At 43.6% G+C, this 23,728-nt stretch overlaps 1 protein-coding gene and 1 long non-coding RNA gene across 4 annotated transcripts; one reads left to right on the forward strand and one right to left on the reverse strand.

Moving 5' to 3' along the window:
* The first annotated feature begins 3,213 nt into the window (after window positions 1-3,213).
* On the forward strand, window positions 3,214-23,622 carry IPP (intracisternal A particle-promoted polypeptide). Of its 3 annotated transcripts, none has more exons than XM_084635787.1 (9): window positions 3,214-3,293; window positions 4,662-5,005; window positions 6,280-6,711; window positions 7,743-7,898; window positions 9,588-9,755; window positions 13,953-14,090; window positions 16,030-16,152; window positions 20,206-20,426; window positions 21,345-23,622. In XM_084635787.1, the coding sequence occupies exons 2-9, from the start codon at window positions 4,714-4,716 to the stop codon at window positions 21,567-21,569; spliced, it is 1,755 nt and encodes a 584-aa protein (XP_084491913.1). In that variant the 5' UTR covers window positions 3,214-3,293; window positions 4,662-4,713; the 3' UTR covers window positions 21,570-23,622. The 3 variants fall into 3 exon arrangements, with proteins under 3 accessions (XP_084491913.1, XP_084491915.1, XP_084491914.1); XM_084635789.1 differs by having other exon boundaries at window positions 20,206-20,410; window positions 21,345-21,508; XM_084635788.1 differs by lacking the exon at window positions 3,214-3,293 and having other exon boundaries at window positions 4,701-4,839; window positions 4,916-5,005.
* On the reverse strand, window positions 6,530-9,646 carry LOC311524578. The gene is made up of 3 exons (XR_014712583.1): window positions 9,562-9,646; window positions 7,683-7,780; window positions 6,530-6,620 (listed from the first exon to the last, which is right to left on the reverse strand). It is a non-coding gene; the product is annotated as an uncharacterized lncRNA (long non-coding RNA).
* Window positions 23,623-23,728: the final 106 nt, after the last annotated feature.

Consider the following 23,728-nt stretch of genomic DNA (forward strand, 5'->3'; position numbering starts at 1 on the left):
CAAACATCATGTCTTGCTATGGTATGGCTGGGAGTCTCAGCACTAAACTAGAGTGAAGTTTGCTACACACAGTCCTGAAATATTCTTCAGTGCTCCTGAAATCAAGAGCTGTTACCTTTGTACTATGCACAATGACTGAGGAGTCTGTTCTTTTCTCTATAAGCATGAGTTCTGTACAGAACCACAGTGTATTTATTCCTTCTTTTGAAGTTACACTCCCTTTCGTCCTGCCCTTTTGAAGAGCTTCAGCCTCACAGCAAAGCAGAGAATATTATGGGGCACAATCTTCCCATGATGCAAAGCATGTGACTGCCCAGCTGTTTGAATTGTATGACAGCCCTGTACAGGTAACAGCATCTGATTTGAATGGGACACGGAGCTATATGTAAAGAGAAGAGACTTCCTTACAGCCTTAACAGAAAGACGGCATTTTGGAAATGGATGCAAAAGAGCAGTGAACTAGAGCAACAGGGTATTTCTAGTCATAATAATCCTTTGTTCTTCTCTAGCAGCTTTCATCTGAAGGACTCAGGTGCCTTAAATTGTTAATTATCACAACAACCTAGTCAGGTAGGGATCCAGAGGAACCACTTTCTGCATCACTGAAAGGCAGTCTCTTCTGGAGTGGAATGTAACAACTGTTTTAGTAGTGCAAGACTATATAAAACAAAGTGCAATCCTGCACTACAGTTTAGCACAGGAAGTGAAGGGTATCATATCCATTTGAAACTGTAAGGGAACTTGGGTTGGCAGAATGTACTCACCTGTACTGGAATTTAGCCATATGACGAACACCCCTCCTCTCACAGAAAGGGCCACGTGATTTTTAATAACTACAAATAGTCAAGGCCTCTATTTTATGTCTCTTTTGAAAGTTTGCACCTTCTGTACCACAGCGCTCCTAAGCATCTGAGGTGTTGGCTCAGCATTGACTCAGAAGGAAAATGTAGTGGATCACAAGTGCCACTGAGGCAGAGCAATGGAAGCATTTTCTTCAGCAAGCTGTTCCCCCCACCCAGCGTAGCACTGTGGTGACTGACGGTGTGAAGGAGTCTGCTTGCTGGGCACACAAACAAAGAGGCTTTTTCAAAATCAATATTTGTCTTTTAACTATTATAAAATATATCTACCTTTATATACTGTAATTAATTTAGTTTGCTGAAGATTTTCCTGTGAGATGTGATAAATACAATTACTGAAACAAAAAAGGGCGGTATTTATTCAAAATTGTTGCATTGTTTAAAAACATCATACTGAGGAGGCCACAAAATCACTCCCTGCAGGGTTTGAGGGCAGGGGAAAGGAGTGTTTCAGTAGCAATCCTTGTAGGCAATTGAAAAGGCTTTGAAGAGATTCCTTTAACCAGGAAGGAAGGTATGGCCAGACACGGGAGTTTATGGGTTACTACTAGAGTAAATGAAAGGTAAATGGACAGCTTCTTGCAGCTTTGACACTGACACACAAGTCTGTTGAGAGAGAAAAATATATGACTCGTGGCAAATTTTACTCCATTATTGGAGTGCTACTGGTGGTAGGAGAGCAGCATTTCAGCGGGGGGCATAGGCAGCCTGGTCCATGGAGCAGCGCCGGATTGTCAGATCTCAGGACAGAGACTTTCAATTCTGTGTTTTCAGAGCACCTAGCACAACAGTGTCTTAATAATAATAATACATAATAATGGAGGTGCCTCTTATGTTGCTGGCCTGGTATATAATTAGCACTTAATTGGTTAATCAGGCAAATGTGACTTTATAAACTTAGTCAAGGAAACAAAACACAGGCAGCTTTTTATTCCTTTAGTGCTGTGACTTGTAACACCCGGTGTTTGGTTGATCAGAAGGCAGGAAGATCTCCTTCTCCATACAAAATTTCATAGTTAACGAGCGAAATGTGATTTCAGGCCCATTCTTGTAATTGTGCTGCTTGTTTTAGCAGCTGCATAGGAAGCCTCATCTGAGATGACTGGCTGCATACTGTCCGGCTCTCCAGCTCATTGTAAAGATGAAATTTGTGGATGCAGTGCCCCCCTCTGGAGACACAAGCGTTCTGTCACGTTACTGCCAAAATGACAAGCTTTCTGTGGCAAAATCAGCAGCCACAGCAACCCTATCCTGGAGCTGTAAATTTGGCACTATGGTGTGAAGACACTTGACCTGGGCTGGGGTTTAACAGCTAACATCAGACTGCGACTGATCCAGCCTTCTTCAGCGATTTCTAAATCCTTTGCTCACAGGCCACTTCTGATTAATAAATGTCAAAGCATCAGTGAGCTAATAAATCTCAAGGGATTATCATCACGATGGCTTAAAATGTATATTGATTTATAGCAGTGTGCACGTGCATTTATATGCATGTGTTTACTAGCAGAAACAGTATATGCGTATTGATATCTGAACATACTTAACTTCCTTCCAATGATTTTTTTTTAGGTGTAAAATATCTCCACGAAGCTGAATCTGAGAGTACTCCGAGCCCTGTCAAGAGTGAAATCTGAATGAAATCAAAGTGAAAGGAGGAAAAATAATCCACAGAATGTAAGGTTCAGATTAATTTTCAGGGTAATTTTAAAGGGGCAACATTGTAAAGGGAAGAAAATCATTGTGATCACCAGGTGTGGGAAAATGCCTCCTGTGACTGAATGGGGGTGAAGCGAGCTGTAGCTCAGGAAAGCGGACGCCCAGATAAATCGGTTAGACTCTGACGTGCCACAAGTCCTCCTCTTCTTTTTGCCTGTGGGTAGTTATTGGCAAGTCTCGCCGTAAACAAAGCGAGGGGGTTTCAGAGGAGCAGCCGTGTTCGTCTGTATCCCCAAAAAGACCTGGGAGGACTCGCGGCGCCTCAGGGAGGAGCCCATGTGTTGATCCATACTCCTCTTCCTTTTAATACAGCGAGGTGGGAATCTCCTTTTCCTCCACGGATTTAGGAGTCACCCCTCGGCCTCGGCCCCGCGGCTGCCGCGGGTTCGGCCCTGGCCCTGCCATTGGCCCCCGGCGGCCCACCGCACCCCGAGAGCGGGCAGCGGCTCGCGCCGTGTTGCTGAGCATGCCCAGCAGCAGCGAGCGGCGGGGGTGGGGCAGAGGGTTATAACGTCACACCGCTCACGGCAAGAAGCGCGCCTGCGCCTCACCGACTGGCTCGTGGGTTGCGCACGCGCGGTTCTACCCTGGCGCCTGGGGGAGGGGGCTCCCCCCTCACGTGATCATTGCGCCTCGTCGGGCCTCCGCTTTGCAGCGCGCAGAGGCTGCTGGGAGGCCGGAAGGCGCTGCCGCGGCGCCCCGCTGAGCGGGAAAAAGGTGAGAGAGGATCGGTAGTGCCCTTCCCCCCACCGATCCTCAGCCCCTGAGCGCCCCCCCCCGGTTCTCCTGCGCCATTCCCCCCCCCCGGACCCTCAGCCCCTGAGCGCCCCCCCCCGGTTCTCCTGCGCCATTCCCCCCCCCCGGACCCTCAGCCCCTGAGCGCCCCCCCCGGTTCTCCTGCGCCATCCCCCCCCCCCGGACCCTCAGCCCCTGAGCGCCCCCCCCCGGTTCTCCTGCGCTATTCCCCCCCCCGGACCCTCAGCCCCTGAGCGCCCCTCCCAGGCTCCCCTGCGCCATCCCCCCCACCGACCCTCAGCCCCTGAGCGCCCCTCCCAGGCTCCCCTGCGCCATTCCCCCCCCCCCGGACCCTCAGCCCCTGAGCGCCCCTCCCAGGCTCCCCTGCGCCGCCCCTCCGGGCCCTCAGCCCCTGAGCGCCCCCCCCCGGTTCTCCTGCGCCATTCCCCCCCCCCCGGACCCTCAGCCCCTGAGCGCCCCTCCCAGGCTCCACTGCGCCATTCCCCCCCCCCCCGGACCCTCAGCCCCTGAGCGCCCCTCCCAGGCTCCCCTGCGCCGCCCCTCCGGGCCCTCAGCCCCTGAGCGCCCCCCCCCCGGTTCTCCTGCGCCATTCCCCACCCCCCGGACCCTCAGCCCCTGAGCGCCCCCCCCCGGACCCCTGCACTTCTTCTCATCACCTAGCCTCCCTCCCCTGCAGCCCCTGTGCCGCCCCCGGGACTCCCAACCCCTGCGCTGCCCCCGTCACCGAGCCTTCCTCCCCCCAACCCCGAGCCTCCCGCCCCTGCGCTGCCCCCCGCCGCTGTGCTTCGCTCCCGGCTGCTCCCAGCCCCCGTGCCACGGCCCCTCCCCTCCCCGTGCTCTCTCTCGCACTCCAGCCTCAGTGCGGCCCCTCCACAGCCCCTGTCCATCCCCGATGGACCCTTGCATGTTCATGCACGCGCGTCCCAGAGAAACGGACTGCAGCTGCCATCAGCTCGGTGCCACCCTGTGGGCATGATGCCCCCCCACCCCCCCGAAGGGCCATAGCAGAGATGGCGGATCTTTCCAGTGAGATCCAGATGGGGCATGGCATGCAATGGCCTTTCATATCGGTGGGGTCACCCCTCACTGGAGATGGGCGGATGTGACCAGTTATAGTTCTTTACGCAGGTGTGTCCCTTGGACTGGTGGCAAGTTTCCATTGTGACCCTCTGTTGGGCAAAGTTTAGTGTGCTCCATGCTCAGCACTTTCCTTTCTGGCTGCTGCATTCTTCAAGTTCCCTTAATTCATCAAAAAAACCCTTACTGTAATAATGGGGATTGTTGACTCCACTAGATGAACCTGCCCAAGTTATTAATTCTCTTTCCTAGGCACTTGGAGACTGACAATGGACAGCAGCCTTTGGCCTTCTCTGTGATCATCATGGCTTGTGTGGCTTGTCCCAGGGTAGGCGACAGCCCTTTCTCCTCAGACATGCATGCCCGTTTCATCCTCGCCCAGATGAACAAGATGAGATGTGGGCATAATTTCTGTGATGTGCAGCTCCAGGTTGGTGAAGAAGCATTTAAGGTCCATCGCCTGGTCTTGGCTGCAAGCAGCCCTTACTTTGCTGCTCTGTTCACAGGAGGGATGAAAGAATCTTCAAAGGATGTGGTACGGATCCTAGGAGTAGAGGCTGGCATCTTTCAGATGCTCCTGGATTTTATTTACACAGGTATGTTTACGTTTGTTTGCTATTCTGAATGAAAAGTGGAATGTTCATTTCATATACCTTGTGCTATGACAATTATTGATTGGCTCAAACCCTAAATGTTGCTGCTCACCTGTGCAGTTTACAGTACAGTGCTGAAAGTCCCATTCCTTAGCACATTTAAAACTAGGCTGGACTAAACATTTGTAAAAGTACAATAGGAATCAGTCCTGTACTGGCATGGAGAGGAACTAGAGGATCTAAAAGGTCTCTATCTCTGCATTCTAAGATTCTGTTCTGCGGTAATACAGTGCATGTACAGCGAGGAGAAATTCAGTACTGTGTGTTTGTCTCTATAAATGTTTGGATGCATACAAACATACACATACTGTATGCATGTGCCGGTATATATCTCTACACATGTAGTTGGTTGGTATTCATTATCATGTTGGCCCTTTCCACCAATGATGCTGGCCTTGACTGTCAGTTTGGCTACTTCTCCCGCAACTTTACACTTTTTCTTCCCTAAGACTCCTTAGAGTTGGAACCACCTTCGCGAGCTGATCTGTAAGGCCACCATCCTTTCTCTACCTTTGCTCTGATGCCTTCAAATCAGATAACCATTAGGACAAGGTTGAGTGGCATTCAGTGGTAGCTGATATCTATTTATTTATATCTATCTATCAATTTTAAAAAAAAAAAATTCAGAATCCTCAAGTCACTCATGTAGGTAGACAAGTTTAGATAGCAATAATCTAAGTAAAAATTTTCCTAATTCTTTCTCCCTCCTACTATTTCTTAACTTTAAGCACATGTATATTCCTATTGAAATCAAGTTGAAGCAGATCCTTTGCAGTATCAAGGCCTAAAAGAAAGGGAGCAAGAAGGGAATATTTTATGTGTTTTGCTGATGCAGAAATTTTATATGCATCTATAAACATAGCATAAATAGGTCATAGTTATTTAATTATGCTGTGGTCTTCGCTAGATGAGTCACTGGAATAACCATGCAGCAGAAAATCAACAAGACTTTGTCTGTGATTCACAGGAGTTCTGGGTTATCCCTCATATTTGTATTTACCAGTTTTAATGTAAGTATGTGACTACCAGATAAATTCCTTTTCAGATACATGTAAACATTTTACTGCATTACTGAGCTGACAGTAATTTTGCAAAGCAAATGAACATTTATTTCAAAATGTCTAACTCAAATGGAAAAGACTAAGACTTAGCACTGTTTAGGCTATTATAATATCTGAAATGTGGCCTGTTTGTCACATGTTGTCCTCTGCATACAGGAGTAGTGAATGTTGGCGAGAGTAATGTTCAGGAGCTGATAGTAGCAGCAGACATGCTCCAGCTGACTGAAGTTGTGGACCTTTGCTGTGAGTTTCTGAAGGGACAGATTGACCCATTGAACTGCATTGGACTCTTCCAGTTCTCTGAGCAAATTGCCTGCCATGACCTACAGGAGTTCACGGAGAATTACATCCATGCTCACTTTCTGGAAGTTCAGAGTGGTGAGGAGTTCCTGGCGCTAACAAAGGAGCAGCTTATTAAGATCTTGCGAAGTGAAGAGCTTACTATAGAGGATGAGTACCAAGTTTTCACAGCTGCAATGCAGTGGATTTTGAAGGATCTGGGAAAAAGAAAGAAACATGTGGTAGAAGTGCTGGATCCAGTTCGATTCCCTCTGTTACCATCCCAGAGGCTCTTAAAATACATAGAAGGTAACAGAGAGAGAGAGAGAAAAATGAAGATGTTTGTTTGGATGGAGTATTTGTCCTTGGTAAAGGATCACGGGGTTTTGTTTTTTCCAGTTTAAAAATGTAACAACTGACTATTATACTAAAGAAGCTGAGTTGTTTAACCCCTCCTAGGGGAATTCTATGCCACTGCGCAATGCAGAATTTTGCAGAAATGAATGTTGTGCATGCAGAATGTCCTTTCCCCCACATAAATTGGCTGCTGTGCTGTTAGCCACCATTAGGGGCCACTGGACCCAACTGGTACATAGAAAACGCTGCTGGGGGACAGGGAGGGAGCGCTGCAGGGCTCCTGGCAGCTGCAGTTCCCAGCATGCCCTAAGGGAACGGGAGGGCAGCACACAAGAAACTCTGTGCGAGCCTGGAGAAGAGCCTCTGGCTGTTTCTTCTTCTGGATCCCTGGCCCTGGGGGAGGGGGTGGATGTTTGGGCAAGGGGTGGCCACATGGCTGGGCTTTAGGGTGTATGTACAGGGGGCATGGGTATCTGGGCCAGGGGGGCCCACAACTGGGTGGGGGTGGGGAAAGGGGACAGAGAAACAGGAACTGGGTTGTCATAGGTGTTTCTTTAACTCTCTACTCCTGGGGGAATTTTTGTGTGTGTCTGTACTGTTGCAGATATACTTGCTGACAAGTATTTTGAAATAAATTACCAAAATAATTGAAACTGGTTTGATTATGTAGTGTTATTTTGACAAAATTTGCAGAATTTTAAAATGTACACAGAATTTTAACTTTTTGGTGCAGAATGCCCCCAGGAGTATTTAATATATATTCACATTTTGATTTTAAAACTAAGCCTTTGTGAAAGTTTGGACCAGAATTTTCAAAATCTGCCGAAATCTGTCTTGGTTTGTCATATGAGAAGCAGAAAGAGATGATGATGATGATGATGATGATAGTTGACATATATTTTTCCCCTGGGCTGGTCAATTACTGGTGTTGTGACTTTTTTTTTTCTTTCATGTCTCTTTTCTTTTAATTTTTCTTTTCCAAGGAGTTTCAGATTTCAGCCTTCGGGTGGCTCTGCAAACCCTGTTGAAAGAATATTGTGAAGTCTGTAAATCTCCCAAAGAGAACAAAGTCAGCAATTTTCTGCAAGCATCTAAGGCTCGTCCCCGGAGGAAAGCCAGGAAGTACCTTTATGCAGTAGGTTAGAATCTGGTTGCTTTAACCTTTTTAGAAAAGTGACTTGATATTTCACATTGCATTAAAATCTTTTTTAAATTCTTTGTCAAAAGGTAGCTGCCAAAATAGTGTTGTGTATCTAATACAGTGATTCTGTTGCTGGACTACAATTGTGAATAATGTGTTTATTAGTAAATAACTGGAGCACAGTACAAAATACAAATACATTCATATTTCATCTTTCCTGAATGCAGTATCATAGTTTGGAGTAGTCTTTCAGGAATCACTTGTCTCAGGTGCAGAGCAATAATGCAACCTGTTATGTGCACTGTTCACAAGTGGAACATGCGTATAAAGCTTGCTTCCTAAGGGTGTTGTGTTTCTTCCCCTTTTAAAATAAACACTTTTGTATCAGTGTGGAGATCTTCGTAAATTAATAGGTCTTTTATGAATGATGGATATAATCAAAGAATGGTTTCAGAGTAGCAGCCGTGTTAGTCTGTATTCGCAAAAAGAAAAGGAGTATTTGTGGCACCTTAGAGACTAACCAATTTATTTGAGCATAAGCTTTCGTGAGCTACAGCTCACTTCATCGGATGCTGTAGCTCACGAAAGCTTATGCTCAAATAAATTGGTTAGTCTCTAAGGTGCCACAATTACTCCTTTTCTTTTTATAATCAAAGAATACTCATGCCTTTTGCATATGGGGTTATACTCAAATTTTTTAGTTCCACCATTCATTTGATATGTTTACCTCTGAAATGAAGTTTGTGCAGAAGCACTTATTGCGAATAATGGAGGTGACTGTTCCATGAGTTGGTGTATGTATTTTGCAATTCTTATCATGAGATTAAGGTCATAGGTCAGATAACACTACTTTGCCCTTCTCGAGCACCTTTCGGTCAGGTGCCTCAAAGTGCTTTGCAAACATATATTGAATTAAGCCTCCCAGTGGTCTTCTGAAGTTGGTACCATCATCCTCGTTTTTCACATGAAAAACCTGAGCCTGAGATGAATTGATTTGCCCAAGGTCACATAAACCATCTGTGGCAGAGCCCAGCATAAAAACCTTATCTCCTCCTAAGGCTCAGTACTATCCTAGCATTATGCCTTAACCACTAAATCATCCTCCTTCCTTCATCAGATACTTAGTAAATCTAGGATAAAATTTCCATTGATACACAGTAAGGTGCTTCAGCTTCTAATACCCTGAAAGGTGTTTGTATCCAGCTGTTATAGCAAATGTTCAGACTCCGCAAATAGATAAGATTATCAATTGATCTCAAAGCCCTTTACAGAGGAGCTCAGCATCATCATCCCATTTTACAGATGGGGAAACAGAAGCACAGGGAGGGAAAGTGACTTGCCCCAGGTCACCCCAGGAGACCAAGAATAGAACCCAGGTCTCCTGAGTCCCAATCCAGTGCTCTCTGCACTAGACCACGCTGCCTCCCCAGTGATTTTTCAAACACTAAAAACAATATTGATTTCTCTGCTGGAATAGTTTCTGAAGTTCTCTGCTGAAGGAAGAAGTCTGATACATGAGCATTGGCCATAGGCATGACTGCACTGAAGAAAGATGTTAGTCACTCTATAATACCTCTTGCTATTATTCTGGCTTTTTGTAGCACTTGAACCATTGCATTAGAATTGGCTGGGATCTTGCTGAGCGAGAGCTGCTAACTTACGCATGTACTTTCTATCTGTTGCCTAGGTGGATATACTCGACTGCAGGGGGGACGCTGGAGTGACAGCAGAGCCCTCAGTTGTGTGGAGCGTTTTGACACCTTCAGTCACTACTGGACCACTGTGTCTTCACTTCACCAGGCTCGCAGCGGTCTGGGCGTGGCAGTGGTGGGAGGAATGGTTTATGCTATTGGAGGTGAAGGATGAAAGGAATATGTTACTTTGTGTCCCTATAACGAGATGATGCTGGGGTGTTGCCCATTGTAAAGTCCCTGGGGACTGTAATTTTAGTAGAACAATAGAAATGTAGGACTAGAACCTACATGAGGTAATCCAATCTAGGACCACATGAGGTGATCCAGTCCAGCTGCATGTGCTGAGGCAGAACCTGGTATACCTAGACAATTCCTGATAGGTGTTTATTCAACCTGCTCTTAAAAACCTCCAGTGATGGGGATTCCACAACCTCCCTTGGATGCCTGTTCCAGAATTTATAGTTGAAAATTTTTCCTAATGGCTAACCTAAATCTCTCTTGCTGCTGATTTAAACCCATTACCTCTTGTCCTACCTTTAGTGCACATCGAGAAAAATTGATCCCTGTCTTTATATCAGCCCTTAACATATTTGACAGGACACCCCTTTGTTTTCTTTTCTCAAGATTAAATATACCCACTTTTTTTAAACCTTTCTTCATAGATTGGGGGTTTTCTAAAGCTTTTAATTTTTTCGTCATTCTCCTCTAGACTCTCTCCAGTTTATCAACTTCTTTCCTAAAGTGTGGTACCCAGAATTGAACAGAGTACTCCAGCTGAGGCTTCATCAGTGCTGAGTAGAGAGGGGATAATTACCTCTGTCTCTTACATGTGACGTTCCTGTTTAAAATACCCCAGAATAATGTTAGCCATTTTTGCAATGGCATCACCTTGACTCATGTTCAATTTGTGGACCACTATAGCCCCCGCAGATTCTTTTCAGCAGTACTACCACCTAGCCACTTGTTCCCTATTTTGTAATTGTGCACTTGATTTTTCCTTTCCAAAGTATAGTACTTTGCACTTGTTTTTATTGAATTTCATCTTGTGAACTGAGATCAATTCTCTAACCTGTCAAGGTTGTTTTGAATTCTAATCCTGTACTCTGTAGGGCTTGCAACCTCTCCCAGCTTGGTGTCTTCTACAAATTTTGTAAGGATCCTTTCCATTCCGTTATCCACGTCATTAATGAAAATATTGTTAGACCCAGAACTGGCTGTATGGGACCCCACTAGATAGGTCCTCCCAGTTAGACAGTGAACTGTTGATAACTACTCTTTGAGTATGGTCTTTCAACCAGTTGTGCACCCATTTTGTAGTAATTTTCATTTAAATCACATTTTCCTAGTTTGTTTGACAATGTTATGGGGGGCCGTGTCAAAAGGCTTTCTTAAATCAAGAAATATCATGTCTACTGCTTCCCTTCTATCCACCAGGCCGGTAACCCTGTCAAAGAAGGAAATTGGGTTTGTTTTGTTCTTGGCAAACCCATGCTGGCTACTAGTTATAAACCTGTTATCCCCCACGTGCTTACAAACTGATTGTTTAATAATTTGTTCCAGTATTTTTCCAGGTATTAGAGTTAGGCTGCCTGGTCTGTAATTCCCCAGGTCCTCTTTGTTCCCCCCTTTTAAAGGGAGGTGCTATGTTTGCCCTTCTCAGTCCTCTGAGGCCTCACCCATCATCCATGAGTTGTCAGAGATAATTGTTAATGGTTCCGCGGTTGCTTCGGCTAGTTCCTTAAATACCCTAGGAAGAATTTCATCAGGCCCTGCCAACTTGAATACATCTAACATAGGTAAATATTGTTTTAAACTGGTCTTTTTCTACTTTGGCTTGTGTTCTTTCCTCCTTATTGCTAATTGTGCTGAGTATCTTGTCACCATTAAGCTTTTTAGTGAAGACTGAAGCACACTAGGCATTAAACACCTCAGCCTTCTTTATGTCATCCATTATTAGCTGTCCTTCTCTGCTATATAATGGACCTACACTTGAATTTTTCTCATTTTTCTTTTTTCTTAAAAGAACAAATAGAAATTTACCGAAAGCTTGCCTTTCGTTAGAGTTAGTGTCTTCTATTATTGTGACTTGTTTGCTGAATGCATCGAATATATTTCAGGAGCATCTTGCATTGTGATGGTACTTCCTTAAACATAAGTCAAATTTGTACTTTATAATTATTATACTTCTGAATAGGGCAGTGTAGGATTTTTGTTGTTGTTACCATACTATCAGTGTTAAGGGAACATTGATATAGGGAGAGTCTCATATTCTGACAAATTGGTTAAACTAAGGCTTAGTCATGAATACCTGAGTGAAATGTGCATTAACTTGTGTATTAACTGGAAAAATATCTCCTGCAGACCAAGGTCAGAAATGGCTTTGTCTTTTAAGTGTGTGTTTGTGCTCTTTGGGACCAAGTTACTACTCTGTATATGGATGTTATTGCTGGTGCTCCAAATTAATAGTATCGGAGAGTCCTTAGCAGTTCTGATGTATTTTCCATTCTTCCAAAAGGTGGCACTAGATCATAAGGATTTCCATACTGCTGGGTCAGACCAATGGTCCACCTAGCCCAGTATCCTGTCTCTGACAGGGGCCAGTGCCAGAGGCCTCAGAGAGAATGAACAGAACAGGGAAATTTCAAGTCATCCATCCCCTGTTGTCCACTCCCAGCTTCTGGCAGTTGCAGGTTTAGAAACACCTGGAGCATGGGGTTATGTCCTTAACCATCTTGGCTAATAATTACTGATAGACCTATCCTCCTTAAACTTATCTAATTCTTTTTTGTACCCTGTTATACTTTTTGGCATTCACAACATCCCCTGGCAATGAGTTCCACAGGTTGACTGTGCATTGTGTGAAGAAGTATTTCCTTTGTTTGTTTTTAAACCTGCTGCCTATGAATTTCATCGGGTGACCCCTGGTTCTTGTGTTATGTGAAGGGGTAACTAACACTTCACTTTCTCCACACCAGTCACGATTTTGTAGATCTCTATCGTATCCCCCTTTAGTCTTCTTTTTTCTAAGATGAACAGTCCCAGTCTTCTTAATCTCTCCTCATATGGAAGCTTCTCCATACTCCTAATCATTTTTGTCGCCCTTCTCTGTACTTTTCCAATTTCACTATTCAAGGTGTAGGTGTACCATGGATTTACATAGTGGCTTTATGATATTCTCTATTTTATTATGTATCCCTTTCCGAATAGGCCTGACATTCAGTCAACATTTTTGACTACTGCTTCACATGGAGCAGACGTTCTTCAGGGAACTATCCAGGATGACTCCAAGATCTCTTTCTTGAGTGGTAACAGCTAGTTTAGACCCCATCATTTTATATGTGTAGTTGGGATTATGTTTTCCAGTGTGCATTACTTTGCGCTTACCAACATTGAATTTCATCTACCATTTTGTTAAATCCGTTACCCAATTTATTCAGATCCCTTTGTAACTCTTCACAGTCTGCTCTGGACTTAACTATCTTCAGTAATTTTGTATCCTCTGCAAATTTTGCTGCTTTTTCACCCCCTTTTCCAGATCATTTATGAATATGTTGAACTGCACTAGTCCCAGTACAGATCCTTGGAGGACCCTGCTATTTACCTCTCTCGAATGGGGAAACCATTTATTCCTACCCTTTGTTTCCTGTCTTTTAACCAGTTAGTGATTCATGAGAGGATTTCCCTGTTATTCCTTGGGACCAAATGGCACATTTAATAAAATTGTCAGCTTAAGTTACACCTCAGTATAATATAAACTCCATTACAAAACCGGAGTTTCCTGTTCTCAGCTGGAGGTGTCCAGGATATGGGAAAGTTAGCTCAGTCTGTCTAAAATGAACGTAGTGTGTACATGTAGTAAAAGGAAACACAAGATATACTATAATGTTAAATGCTATAGTCCTTAAAAAAAAAAAAAAAAAAAAAAAACTCTTTTCCTACCTATGTTAGTAATAGCACTGTAGAGTTAAATATTTCATGCAGAAGCACAGTGCTGTAGTGTTTGACTCACAGCTGTTTTGGGAAACCATTGCTGAAAACCATTTTCAGCGCTAATTCAGTTTTGTGGTGTAGACAAGTTTTTTTTGTTGCTTTTTCACTTTGGCAAGATGAGAGAAATGGTTTCAATTCAGATACTATATGTGACGGGTTGTTCCTGTATATCTGAATTGCAGAATATTCTAACTCACTAGTTCTCAACCTACATACAGCTGCGGCCCATGTGGCCCTGAGGATATCCTATAGGTAGCATAGATAACACACACAGATCCGCATATGCGGCCCACAATGGTAAATAGGTTGAGAACCACTGTTCCTTCTAATCTAACTAATCTATTTGTTTCTGCCTTTTTTCTACCAAGGAGAGAAGGATTCAATGATCTTTGACTGTACTGAATGCTACGATCCTATTATTAAGCAGTGGACAGCTGTGGCCTCCATGAACCAGCCTCGGTGCGGACTTGGAGTGTGTGCATGTTATGGTGCTATCTATGCTTTGGGTAACTATACAGTTTCCTTTCAGTAAAGCTGGTTTTAAAGCCATTAGTTCTTCGGATCAAATCAGTTTGCGGAGTTTAAATATTAACATTAAAATCCTATAATACTGAGAGTTAAAAATTAATGGTTACTTGTAACTTGCAGCTGACAGGTGTTTTTGTGAGTGCTCATAGGGGAGGTGCCATCAATTCCAAGCGAAGCATCTTAGCCAACCGATGGAATAGCACGTACTCTCAGAATGACTCCATAATACCCAGACCAAAATATGTGTATGCAAATTAATCTGTGTTTTTGTTTTTGTTTTTTTAAAAGCATTCCAAAACACCTTGTCAGACTTCCTACTTCTATAGTACCTTTATCTCAGAATTTGTGCTTTATTGGACATTAAGCCTCACAGCCCTCTGTGGTGGATGGATGGGAAAACTGAGGTAAAGAGTGGTTAAGTGACTTGTCCAACAAGTTCAGTTGCAGAGCTGAGACAAGAACTGAGAAGTCCATGTGCTCTTAACAGCCAGGCTCACTCCTGAATTGTTGTAAGAACCTAAAATACATATTTCTCAAAGGCTTTCAGCTAAATAGACCTTCACTATCACATCAGCCTAATAAAATATATCTTCTTTTAAAATAAGGAACTACCAACATATGTGACTTGCAAAAACAAGTTGCTTCACAATCTTGTGAGCACCTGTCTGATGTTATCTTTCCCTGAGTCTCATCATAGATCTTATCTGTGCTGCAATCCTACAATCGATAGCACACAAGCGTATTACTGTGCCTGCTTGAAGCCCTATTGAAGTAATCAGGATTCTGTGTAGATGCAGCAGTCCTCCTGTACACAGTCTATTGCAGGATAAGGGCCTTAGAGTGTAAGCTGCTTTGAACAGGGGCTGTGTGTTTATCCTCTCTGTAAAACACAACACTCATCTCTGGTGCTATTTAATATTTGCATATAACAAAAGTAAATATCCAGTACTTGTAATCTTCCACCCACCTTACTGAGCAGAACTCCAAAAGAATCTTATTTCAGTAACTGGCCAAAGTTACAAGATTCTCCCAAGAATCTTACAAGATTCTCCCATATCACTTAAGAGCTTAATGTAACATTTCCCTGTAAAAATAGACTGTTATACAAAGAAATGTGGGAGGAAATGGTAAGGGGAAAGCAGATCCTTAATTATGCTTTATTTGGGCTTTTAATTGTTTAAACAATAAGCAAAAGGAAAATCTGACATAGGCTGCTATGCATGTGTCAAAAGTAATTCATAACTGTGTGCATGTCATCCATATCACTGTCTTCTAAATATTGCTTCACAGATTAGGTGTTTGAAAGATTTTAAAAACAAAACACTGAAGTGTAACAAAAATCTAATATGCTAGTATTGTATACCACTGGGAAAGTAAAAGATATTTGGAGTGAAAGTTATGGGAAAATTTTAGTTGCTAGAACAAAACAGTCCAATATCTTATCAAGTCTAGTATCCTGTCTCCAAAAGTGGCCAATTCTAGATGTTTCATATATGCCATAGTGCCCATAATTAATCAGTACTAATAACATGGAGGAAATTGTTTTCCCTAGGTGGTGATCTCCTCCTGCCCTGAAACATAAGACTTGCTAGCTTTAGAATTGCTTTCTCTATTCTACACGTGCTTTTGTTGAATCATACTAAGGTATTTCCTTCCATAATTATCTTTGGTAGTGCTATTTGGACTCTGAGTCTGTCTTGCATTTAATTGGTTATTTAAACCAGGTGGTTTTGTCATATATTGTAAGTATTCATATTTCCCTTGTATACAAACATGCAGCCTATTGAACCTGACCTATAAGTCACTGATACAAGGACATATCCACTTCTATAGATATTAAAAAAAAAAACAAAAAACCAAAAAAAAAAGACCTACTTCTGTGTCATCAAACTTTACCTGCATGTTTCCTTTTTGCAGGAGGCTGGGTTGGAGCAGAAATCGGCAACACAATTGAAAGATTTGACCCTGAATTAAATAGCTGGGAGCTAGTGGGCAGTATGGCTGTGCCCCGCTACTATTTTGGGTGTTGTGAAATGCAAGGTGAGCGGTTTTTGGTTATGGCTTTCCCACATGAATAATAACCAATAGTTCAGAGGGTAGCTTTACTGTATAAGGAATCTGAAGCTTTACATTTCAATCAGGGATTCCTACCTGTGTCTGCCTTGCAACTTTGTAAAACATCTTGAGCTCTGTGGTGCTTTCAGCTCTGTGAGTGTATCAGTGGTTCTCCTCCTTTCCACCATTTCCCCTTTTCTGATACATTTGTTTTATTTCTGTGGAGCTTGAACCTAAAGGTCTCCACTCATCTAACAAAAATATAAACCCAAGCTTTAATAAACCAGCTTGGAAAATTTTGCCCTGCCCTATCAGTCACCCTTGAAAATAGTTTTCCTGTGGTTGTGAACATGAAGTCCAGCCAGTATTGACCATCTCAAAAGACAAAGGTCCAGAGACGTTATCTTGTATGAATGTTTTTAATAAATATTTTCACTCAGGCCTCACAAGTGGTCACCTGCCTTTCCTCAGCTAACTTAGGGTATATCTACAGTGCAATAAAACACATGTGGTTGGCTTGTCTCAGCTGACTCAGACTGAAGGGTTATAACTGAAAGCCCTCCCCACCGAGTGTCCCATCTCCAGCTATTGGGGATTTTAGCAGCAGGCAGTCGCTAATGGGCCACACACTATTGTCATACTGTCTCCTCCATAAACTCATCAAGCTCATTCTTGAAGCTAGTTGGGGTTTTTTCCCCCCACTACTCCTCTGGGGAGGCTGCTCCAGAACTTCACTCCTCCGATGGTTAGAAACCTTCACCTAATTTCAAGCCTAAACTTGTTGATGGCCAGTTTATAATGTATTTGTTCTGAGGTCCACATTGATGCTTAACTTAAATAACTCCTTTCCCTCCCTGGTATCTATCCCTCTGATATATTAATACAGAGTAATCATCTCTCCCCTCAGTCTTCTATTGGTTAGGGCATGTCCACACTTGCCATTTAAACCGGAAAAAGTCCCTTTTTTGCACAAAAGACATGGGACCGTCTACACTTGCCAATGACTTTTTGCAGTGAAACTCAGAAGTTTCACTGCAAAAAGAGAGCCACCTCCACAAGAGGCATACAGCTCTTACCGGTGATGCTTTTGTGCTGATGTGCAAGTGAAGACAAGTTCTTCCTGTTTACACAACTTTTAGCCTCCAGAGGATATCCCACAGTGCCTAGGTGACCACTCTAGCCAGCAGCTCTGCTGCTTTGTTGCCAGGTAAACCAACACATCCACTCCTCCCACTGTAAAGGCCCGGGAACTTTGAAACTCCCTTTCCTGTTTTCTTGGCAAGTGCTCGCTTATCTGGCCAGGTGACAATGCCTGTTCCACAGAGCAGAACATCCCCTGCTTGGAGCAATGCTGAGCTACTGGAGCTGATCAGTCTTTGGGGAGAAGAGGCTGTGCAGGGACCCAGGATGCCCCGGGGTCACACACACCACTTCCCACAAGATCCATTGTCAAACTGGAGAGCGTTGCACTGTGGGATAGCTGCCCTGGAGCGCTGCTCTCATCTGTGATGGAAGTGCTGCTAATGTAAACACTCTCTGATGCCTGAGGAATTGAGTCACAAACCAGCGCTTTTCTTTCACTGGTTCCCTGTCACTGGTGAAACTTACAGCGCAAAAACTCTGCAAGTGTAGACATACCTTTAGACTGAACAAACCAAGCTCTTTGAGTCTGTTCTCATAAGATAGGTTTTCCTTTCCTCAGATCATCCAAGTAGCCCTTCTCTGCACCTGTTCCAGTTTGAATTCATCTTTCTTAAACATGGAAGACCAGAATTGCACACAGCATTCCAGATGAGGTCTCACCAGTGCCCTGTATAACGGTACTCACACGTCCCTGTCTCTACTGGAAATACATCACCTGATGCACCCCAGGACCGCATTAGCCTTTTCACAGCTGCATCATACTGATGGCTCATAGTCCTCCTGTGATCAACCATACCCCGAGCTCTTTCTCCTCCACTGTCGATTCCAATTGATAAGTCCCCGGCTTATAGCAAAAATTCTTGTTGTTAGTCCCTAAATGCATGACCGTGCACTATTAAATATCATCCCATTTCTTATTACTCCAGTTTACATGGTCATCCAGATCTTGTATGTCCCAGTCCTCCTTGGTATTGGCAATACCTAACAACTTTGTGTCATCTGCAGATTTTATTAGCACACTCCTACTTTTTGTTCCACACTCAGTAATAAAAATGTTAAAGAAAGTTGGTCCCAAGACTGATCCCTGAGGAATTCCACTAGTAACCTTCCTCTACCCTGAGAGTTCAGCTTTCAGTATGACCTGTTGTTGTCTTCCCTGTAACCAGTTCCTTATCCACCTTTCAGTTCTCATATTAATGCCCATCTTCTCCAATTTAATTAATAATTTCTCATGTGGAACTGTATCGAATGCTTTACTGACATCCCGGTAAATTAGATCTACTGCATTTCCTTTGTCTGAAAAACCAGTTATCTTCTGAAAGAAAGATATTAGTAACGTTGTTACTACCTCTTGAACAGAACTATTGAAACAATTGTGGAAAAATCAACAATTACTTTCTGTCATTTAGGCTACTTACTTTTTGCACGTCACCAAGCTTGGAACAGATCATTTAACTTTAAGAAACATTCTAACAGCCTTTCCTTAATCTCCTGCAAATCAGTCTGTTTATAAACAAAATTCTGACTCCCTGCCTCAGGTGCGCAAACTGGGAGCAGCACCTCTCCTGTCTCCTCTGCAGAACTCATTGCATTGCACACTTAGGCTGCCTGCCCCTGAAGCTTGCAGTTTTGGGGGGGGGGGGGCAACGCTCTCCCTTGTCCCCACCCCACGCTCAACCTGTGAACGTCTAGCCTGCAAAAAATCCCAACAAACCATTTCAGCGAGTCTCGGAGCCTAGGTTAACTACCTCAGGCTTGCAGTTTGGGGCTTACAGCAGTGTAGCCTTTGGGCTCAGGCTGGAGCCTGGGCTTGGAAACCTGGAGAGGAGGGAGGGGTCTCGGAGCCTGGGCTCCAACCTGGGCCTAAATTTCTACACTGCTATTTGGTGGAGGATGTGATTGCAGAGCCATTGGCCATTATCTTTGAAAACTCATGGAGATCGGGGGAGGTCCCGGACGACTGGAAAAAGGCTAATGTAGTGCCCATCTTTAAAAAAGGGAAGAAGGAGTATCCTGGGAACTACGGGCCAGTCAGCCTCACCTCAGTCCCTGGAAAAATCATGGAGCAGGTCCTCAAGGGATCAATTCTGAAACACTTAGAGGAGAGGAAAGTGATCAGGAACAGTCAGCATGGATTCACCAAGGGCAAGTCATGCCTGACTAATCTAATTGCCTTCTGTGATGAGATAACTGGCTGTGTGGATGAAGGGAAAGCAGTGGACGTGTTGTTCCTTGACTTTAGCAAAGCTTTTAACACGGTCTCCCACAGTATTCTTGCCAGCAAGTTAAAGTAGTATGGGCTGGATGAATGGACTAAAAGGTGGATAGAAAGCTGGCTAGATTGTCGGGCTCAACGGGTAGTGATCAATGGCTCCATGTCTAGTTGGCAGCCAGTATCAAGTGGAGTGCCCGAAGGGTTGGTCCTGGGGCTGGCTTTGTTCAATATCTTCATTAATGATCTGGTGGATGGTGTGGACTGCACCCTCAGCAAGTTTGCAGGTGACACTAAACTGGGAGAAGAGGTAGATATGCTGGAAGGTTCTTGTTAACTCCTGGAAATGTGCTGGAAATGGCCCAACTTGATTATCACTTCAAAAGGTTTTCTCTCCCCCCACCCCACTCTCCTGCTGGTAATAGCTCATCTTCAGTGATCACTCTCCTTGCAATGTATATTTTTTTTCATGGTCTGTGTGTATATATAAAATCTCTTCACGGTACTTTCCACTTTATGCATCCGATGAAGTGAGCTGTAGCTCACGAAAGCTTATGCTCAAATAAATTGGTTAGTCTCTAAGGTGCCACAAGTACTCCTTTTCTTCTTACAATTAAACTTCTGTTCTGTGATGCCTGCTCTGCCTAAGCATAGATTTAATTGGAAAAACCCTGTCTCTCCAGGTTTAATTTACATCGTCGGGGGCATCAGCAGTGAAGGAGTCGAGCTACGTTCTGCTGAAGTCTACGATCCGATATCCAAACGCTGGTCTACACTTCCTCCAATGGGCACCCGAAGGGCGTACCTTGGCATAGCTGCCCTCAATGATTGCATCTATTCTGTTGGAGGATGGAATGAGACACAAGATGCACTTCCTACTGTAGAGAGGTATTCCTTCGAAGAGGTACAGTAGAGTGCCTAGGAATCTTGCAGCAGACTACAGCTTCATTTATTAGGACGTATAAAGATGCTAATACATGCTGCCTATTCCCCGATAACTTTTTTTACTCTTCATAGTGGTAGATAATATTGTTACCTTAGCCGTTATGAACCTGGTGAGAACAAAACTCAAGTTTATGAGATGAACATTTTCAAACAAGCTCCAATTCCTGTTTGCTCCCAGACAGTAATCTGGAAACTACAATTCAGGGGTCTTTGAGGTGGCGTCTGTATACTTGCTGATCTTTGAGTATATCTATCTAATCTTAATCGTGTGGTGTTTGGGAAGCATGTGTTTGTTGTTCTGGGTAATTGGAAGCTAACCAACACACTAACAATAAACAGAAGGATTGTAGCTACTAAATACTCTGGGGAATGTGGAAGAGCAGTTTTATAGGTTGTTCAATATATTACTCCAGATACTAGACAGGTTTATTAGATACCACGGAATTTACCATAAAACCAGCTCTGAAGTGACGCTGTTGTTGCTTTTCCCTCCGAATCCGTGCCAAACCAGTATCCCAAAATGGTGTTAGAAATCACAGTGCTGTCTGTAGGTTCTGACTTAAGTTCTGGTTCCTGTGGTTCTGTAGGTTCCTGTGGCACTTTTTCATAAGGGTAGTGTTGACAGTCCTGGTGGTTTTTACATTTTGCCTTCCTACAGTCCCTTTAATTTGCAGTGGGGATGTAGTTTTCTTCACTTCTTGGGGGACTTCAGACATTTCAATAAACTTAGAGTTATTCTCCTGGGAAGTGGTGGAGGAGGGGTACTTATGCCTAACGGACTTAATTATAGCACAGCTATTTTCTGATTACTTAAAAAGCAAAATTGTGTGTGAATGTGTATGTAAACATTTAAAAAAAATTTTTCTCCCTTTATTAGGAGAAATGGGTTGAGGTTGCACCGATGAAGATACCCAGAGCTGGTGTGTGTGTTGTGGCTGTGAATGGACTTCTTTATGCCTCGGGAGGCCGAGCTTCTAGTCATGATTTCGCTGCCCCAGTGACCTCGGACTCTGTTGAAGTTTATAACCCTCATATGGACACATGGACTGAAATATCAAACATGATCACCAGCCGCTGTGAAGGAGGTGTGGCTGTGTTATGAAATAGATCTTCAAAGAACTCGAGGAAGATTAGCAGGGGGGAAGGATGAGCATCTGGCTTTCTACAGACAATGAGGTTTCATGCTTCTTTGGCCAGGATCCTCTTCCCCTACATGGCTTTCATGTGGAGTTGCTAGGGGAGCAGACCTCAGGTAGGTTTAAAGGGCTTTTTCTGAGCAAAAGAGAGTGAATTTGCCCCTAAAATGACAACTGGCCAATCCAAAGTCTGTTTCGTGAAGTACCATCTGTTGAGAGCAGAAATGCCTTTCATGACTAGATTAAGCTAATTGAATGTGAAACAACTGGGGACTATTTGGCAAATTGGACCTCATCTGAGAGATTATTTTTCCTGTGTGCTGGGAGGACTTGAAACTCCTCCGTGTTCCCATGATGGAACAAAGCTAGTATCATTAGCAGGACTGAAAACCTAGAGGGTGATTCCTTTACTTCAGATAAAGCCCTAGCTGTGTAAAGAGCAGCTTGGCTGTTTTCCTTAGCAGTAGGAGTTGTGTTTTGCTGGCAGCGAATGTGCCAGGTGAGGCTGGTTTTAAAAAAAAATTTATAGTTCCAGTTACAGCCTCATCCCACTTGAGGTTCTCTTCAGCTTCTGGACAAGCACCCTGGAAATTAACTGGAGGTGAATTGTCCTTTGTCCCCCAATAGGCTTTCTGGATAAAGGATCTGGTGATAAGTGGCTGACTCCACTGCTTCTCTTCCTGTAAAGCTCAACATAATTTTGTTGTTCATGCTATTATCATGCTAGTGTCCTGTTTCCCTGTGGGTGGCAGGTGCTCCTATCCACCCAAATGTGGACTTTCCCTTCCCTACTTTTCCAAGAAGTGACACCAATGACTCAAATGTTTAATCTGTGTGCTGGTCATAGGATTTTTACTGAGCTTTTCAGTTGGGAATGTCATCACCTCTTCTTATAATGCCCACTCTTCCTTCTGCCTTCACTCTTCCTTTTCTGGAAGGGATTACCCTGTGCACATGTACAGACATACAGGGACTGTCAGGTAGTGGAATAGACACCCTTCTGCAGGATGCTGCTCTTCTTTCCCACTTCAAAAGGTGACACCTCTGGCTTGCACCCTGCCTTTTCCAGGTTGAAGTAGACAGAAATTGTAACAAATTGGCTGTGTTCTGTTTCAAAGTGATGCTACTATTGTTTGGTCATTTTGCCATTGTCTTAAAGGTCCTATATTTAGCATGAGAGCACTTATTGGGAAAATATTAATTTTTTTAGCAATCGTGACACCATTTCCAGTTTTTTAATCTTCCTGTCTTAAACAAAAAACACACCTGGTACTTGAAGCTTCTGTTTGCACCCTATTACTGCATTGTCTTGGCTGGGATTGAATAAGTCACCTGGGACTTAGATACAAGTCACAAATGAGATTGTCCAACACAGCACAATCAGAGAATCTTCTAGAACACAAACCAGCATGGGAAGTGTAATGCAATGGGAAGCCTTCATTGTGTAGACAGAGGGGACACCCACTTTCCAGATCAAGGATGTTACCTGCACAGTATGAAGTTGTTTGGGTGGGGAAGCCTCCAGTTTGTGTAGTAGCTACTCTGAAAACTGAGAATTTACATATTCAAGGACAAAAATGTTAATTGCACCTGCTGACCTTTGCTATATAACAGAGAGCTTGCTTCTCTGATCCTTTTAATTAAACTCCTATATGCTTTTGCTTCAGGAAGGACTTCTAATGGCTGGGAAGCTAGCCCCTATTTCTCATACTCTTAATTTTGAGCCAGGTGAGTTTGCTTTTAAATTGCTGTATACTTCTCATAACTAGCTACAGGTCATGAGTGTATACCTAAGTAATGGTGGAACTGTGTGATTTTTACACTGAGTGCTTTTTTAAGTAATGATGGCGAGTGGCATTGCTGTTATCTGTAACAAAAATGAGTTCTGTTTTTCTTGTTGAAACTTTGTGTTTTAACTTCTGACAAACATTGAGATAAACAGCTTTAAACCAGGCCAACGTAGACAGACTGTTTTTAAGCTACAAAGAAATGTGCTTCTGAAATAAAATATTTATTGTATTTTCTTACTCCTGGTGAGATCCTTTGATTAAAGGGTCTTTGGGAAATGGGGGCTAATTGGATAGCTAACCTGTCCTGCATGCAGCCTCCTGACTGAAAAGAGCTG

The sequence above is a fragment of the Lepidochelys olivacea genome (genome assembly GCF_965140295.1).
Source record: "Lepidochelys olivacea isolate rLepOli2 genome assembly, chromosome: 8".
Taxonomy (NCBI): Eukaryota; Metazoa; Chordata; order Testudines; family Cheloniidae; genus Lepidochelys; species Lepidochelys olivacea.

Bases quoted from the DNA above. Each gene is read 5' to 3' on its own strand.
- IPP (XM_084635787.1), top strand. From the start codon at position 4,714: ATGGCTTGTGTGGCTTGTCCCAGGGTAGGCGACAGCCCTTTCTCCTCA. The intron at 6,712-7,742 runs GTAACAGAGAGA...TTCTTTTCCAAG, and splicing joins GCTCTTAAAATACATAGAAG to GAGTTTCAGATTTCAGCCTT. The intron at 16,153-20,205 runs GTGAGCGGTTTT...CTGTCTCTCCAG, and splicing joins TGGGTGTTGTGAAATGCAAG to GTTTAATTTACATCGTCGGG.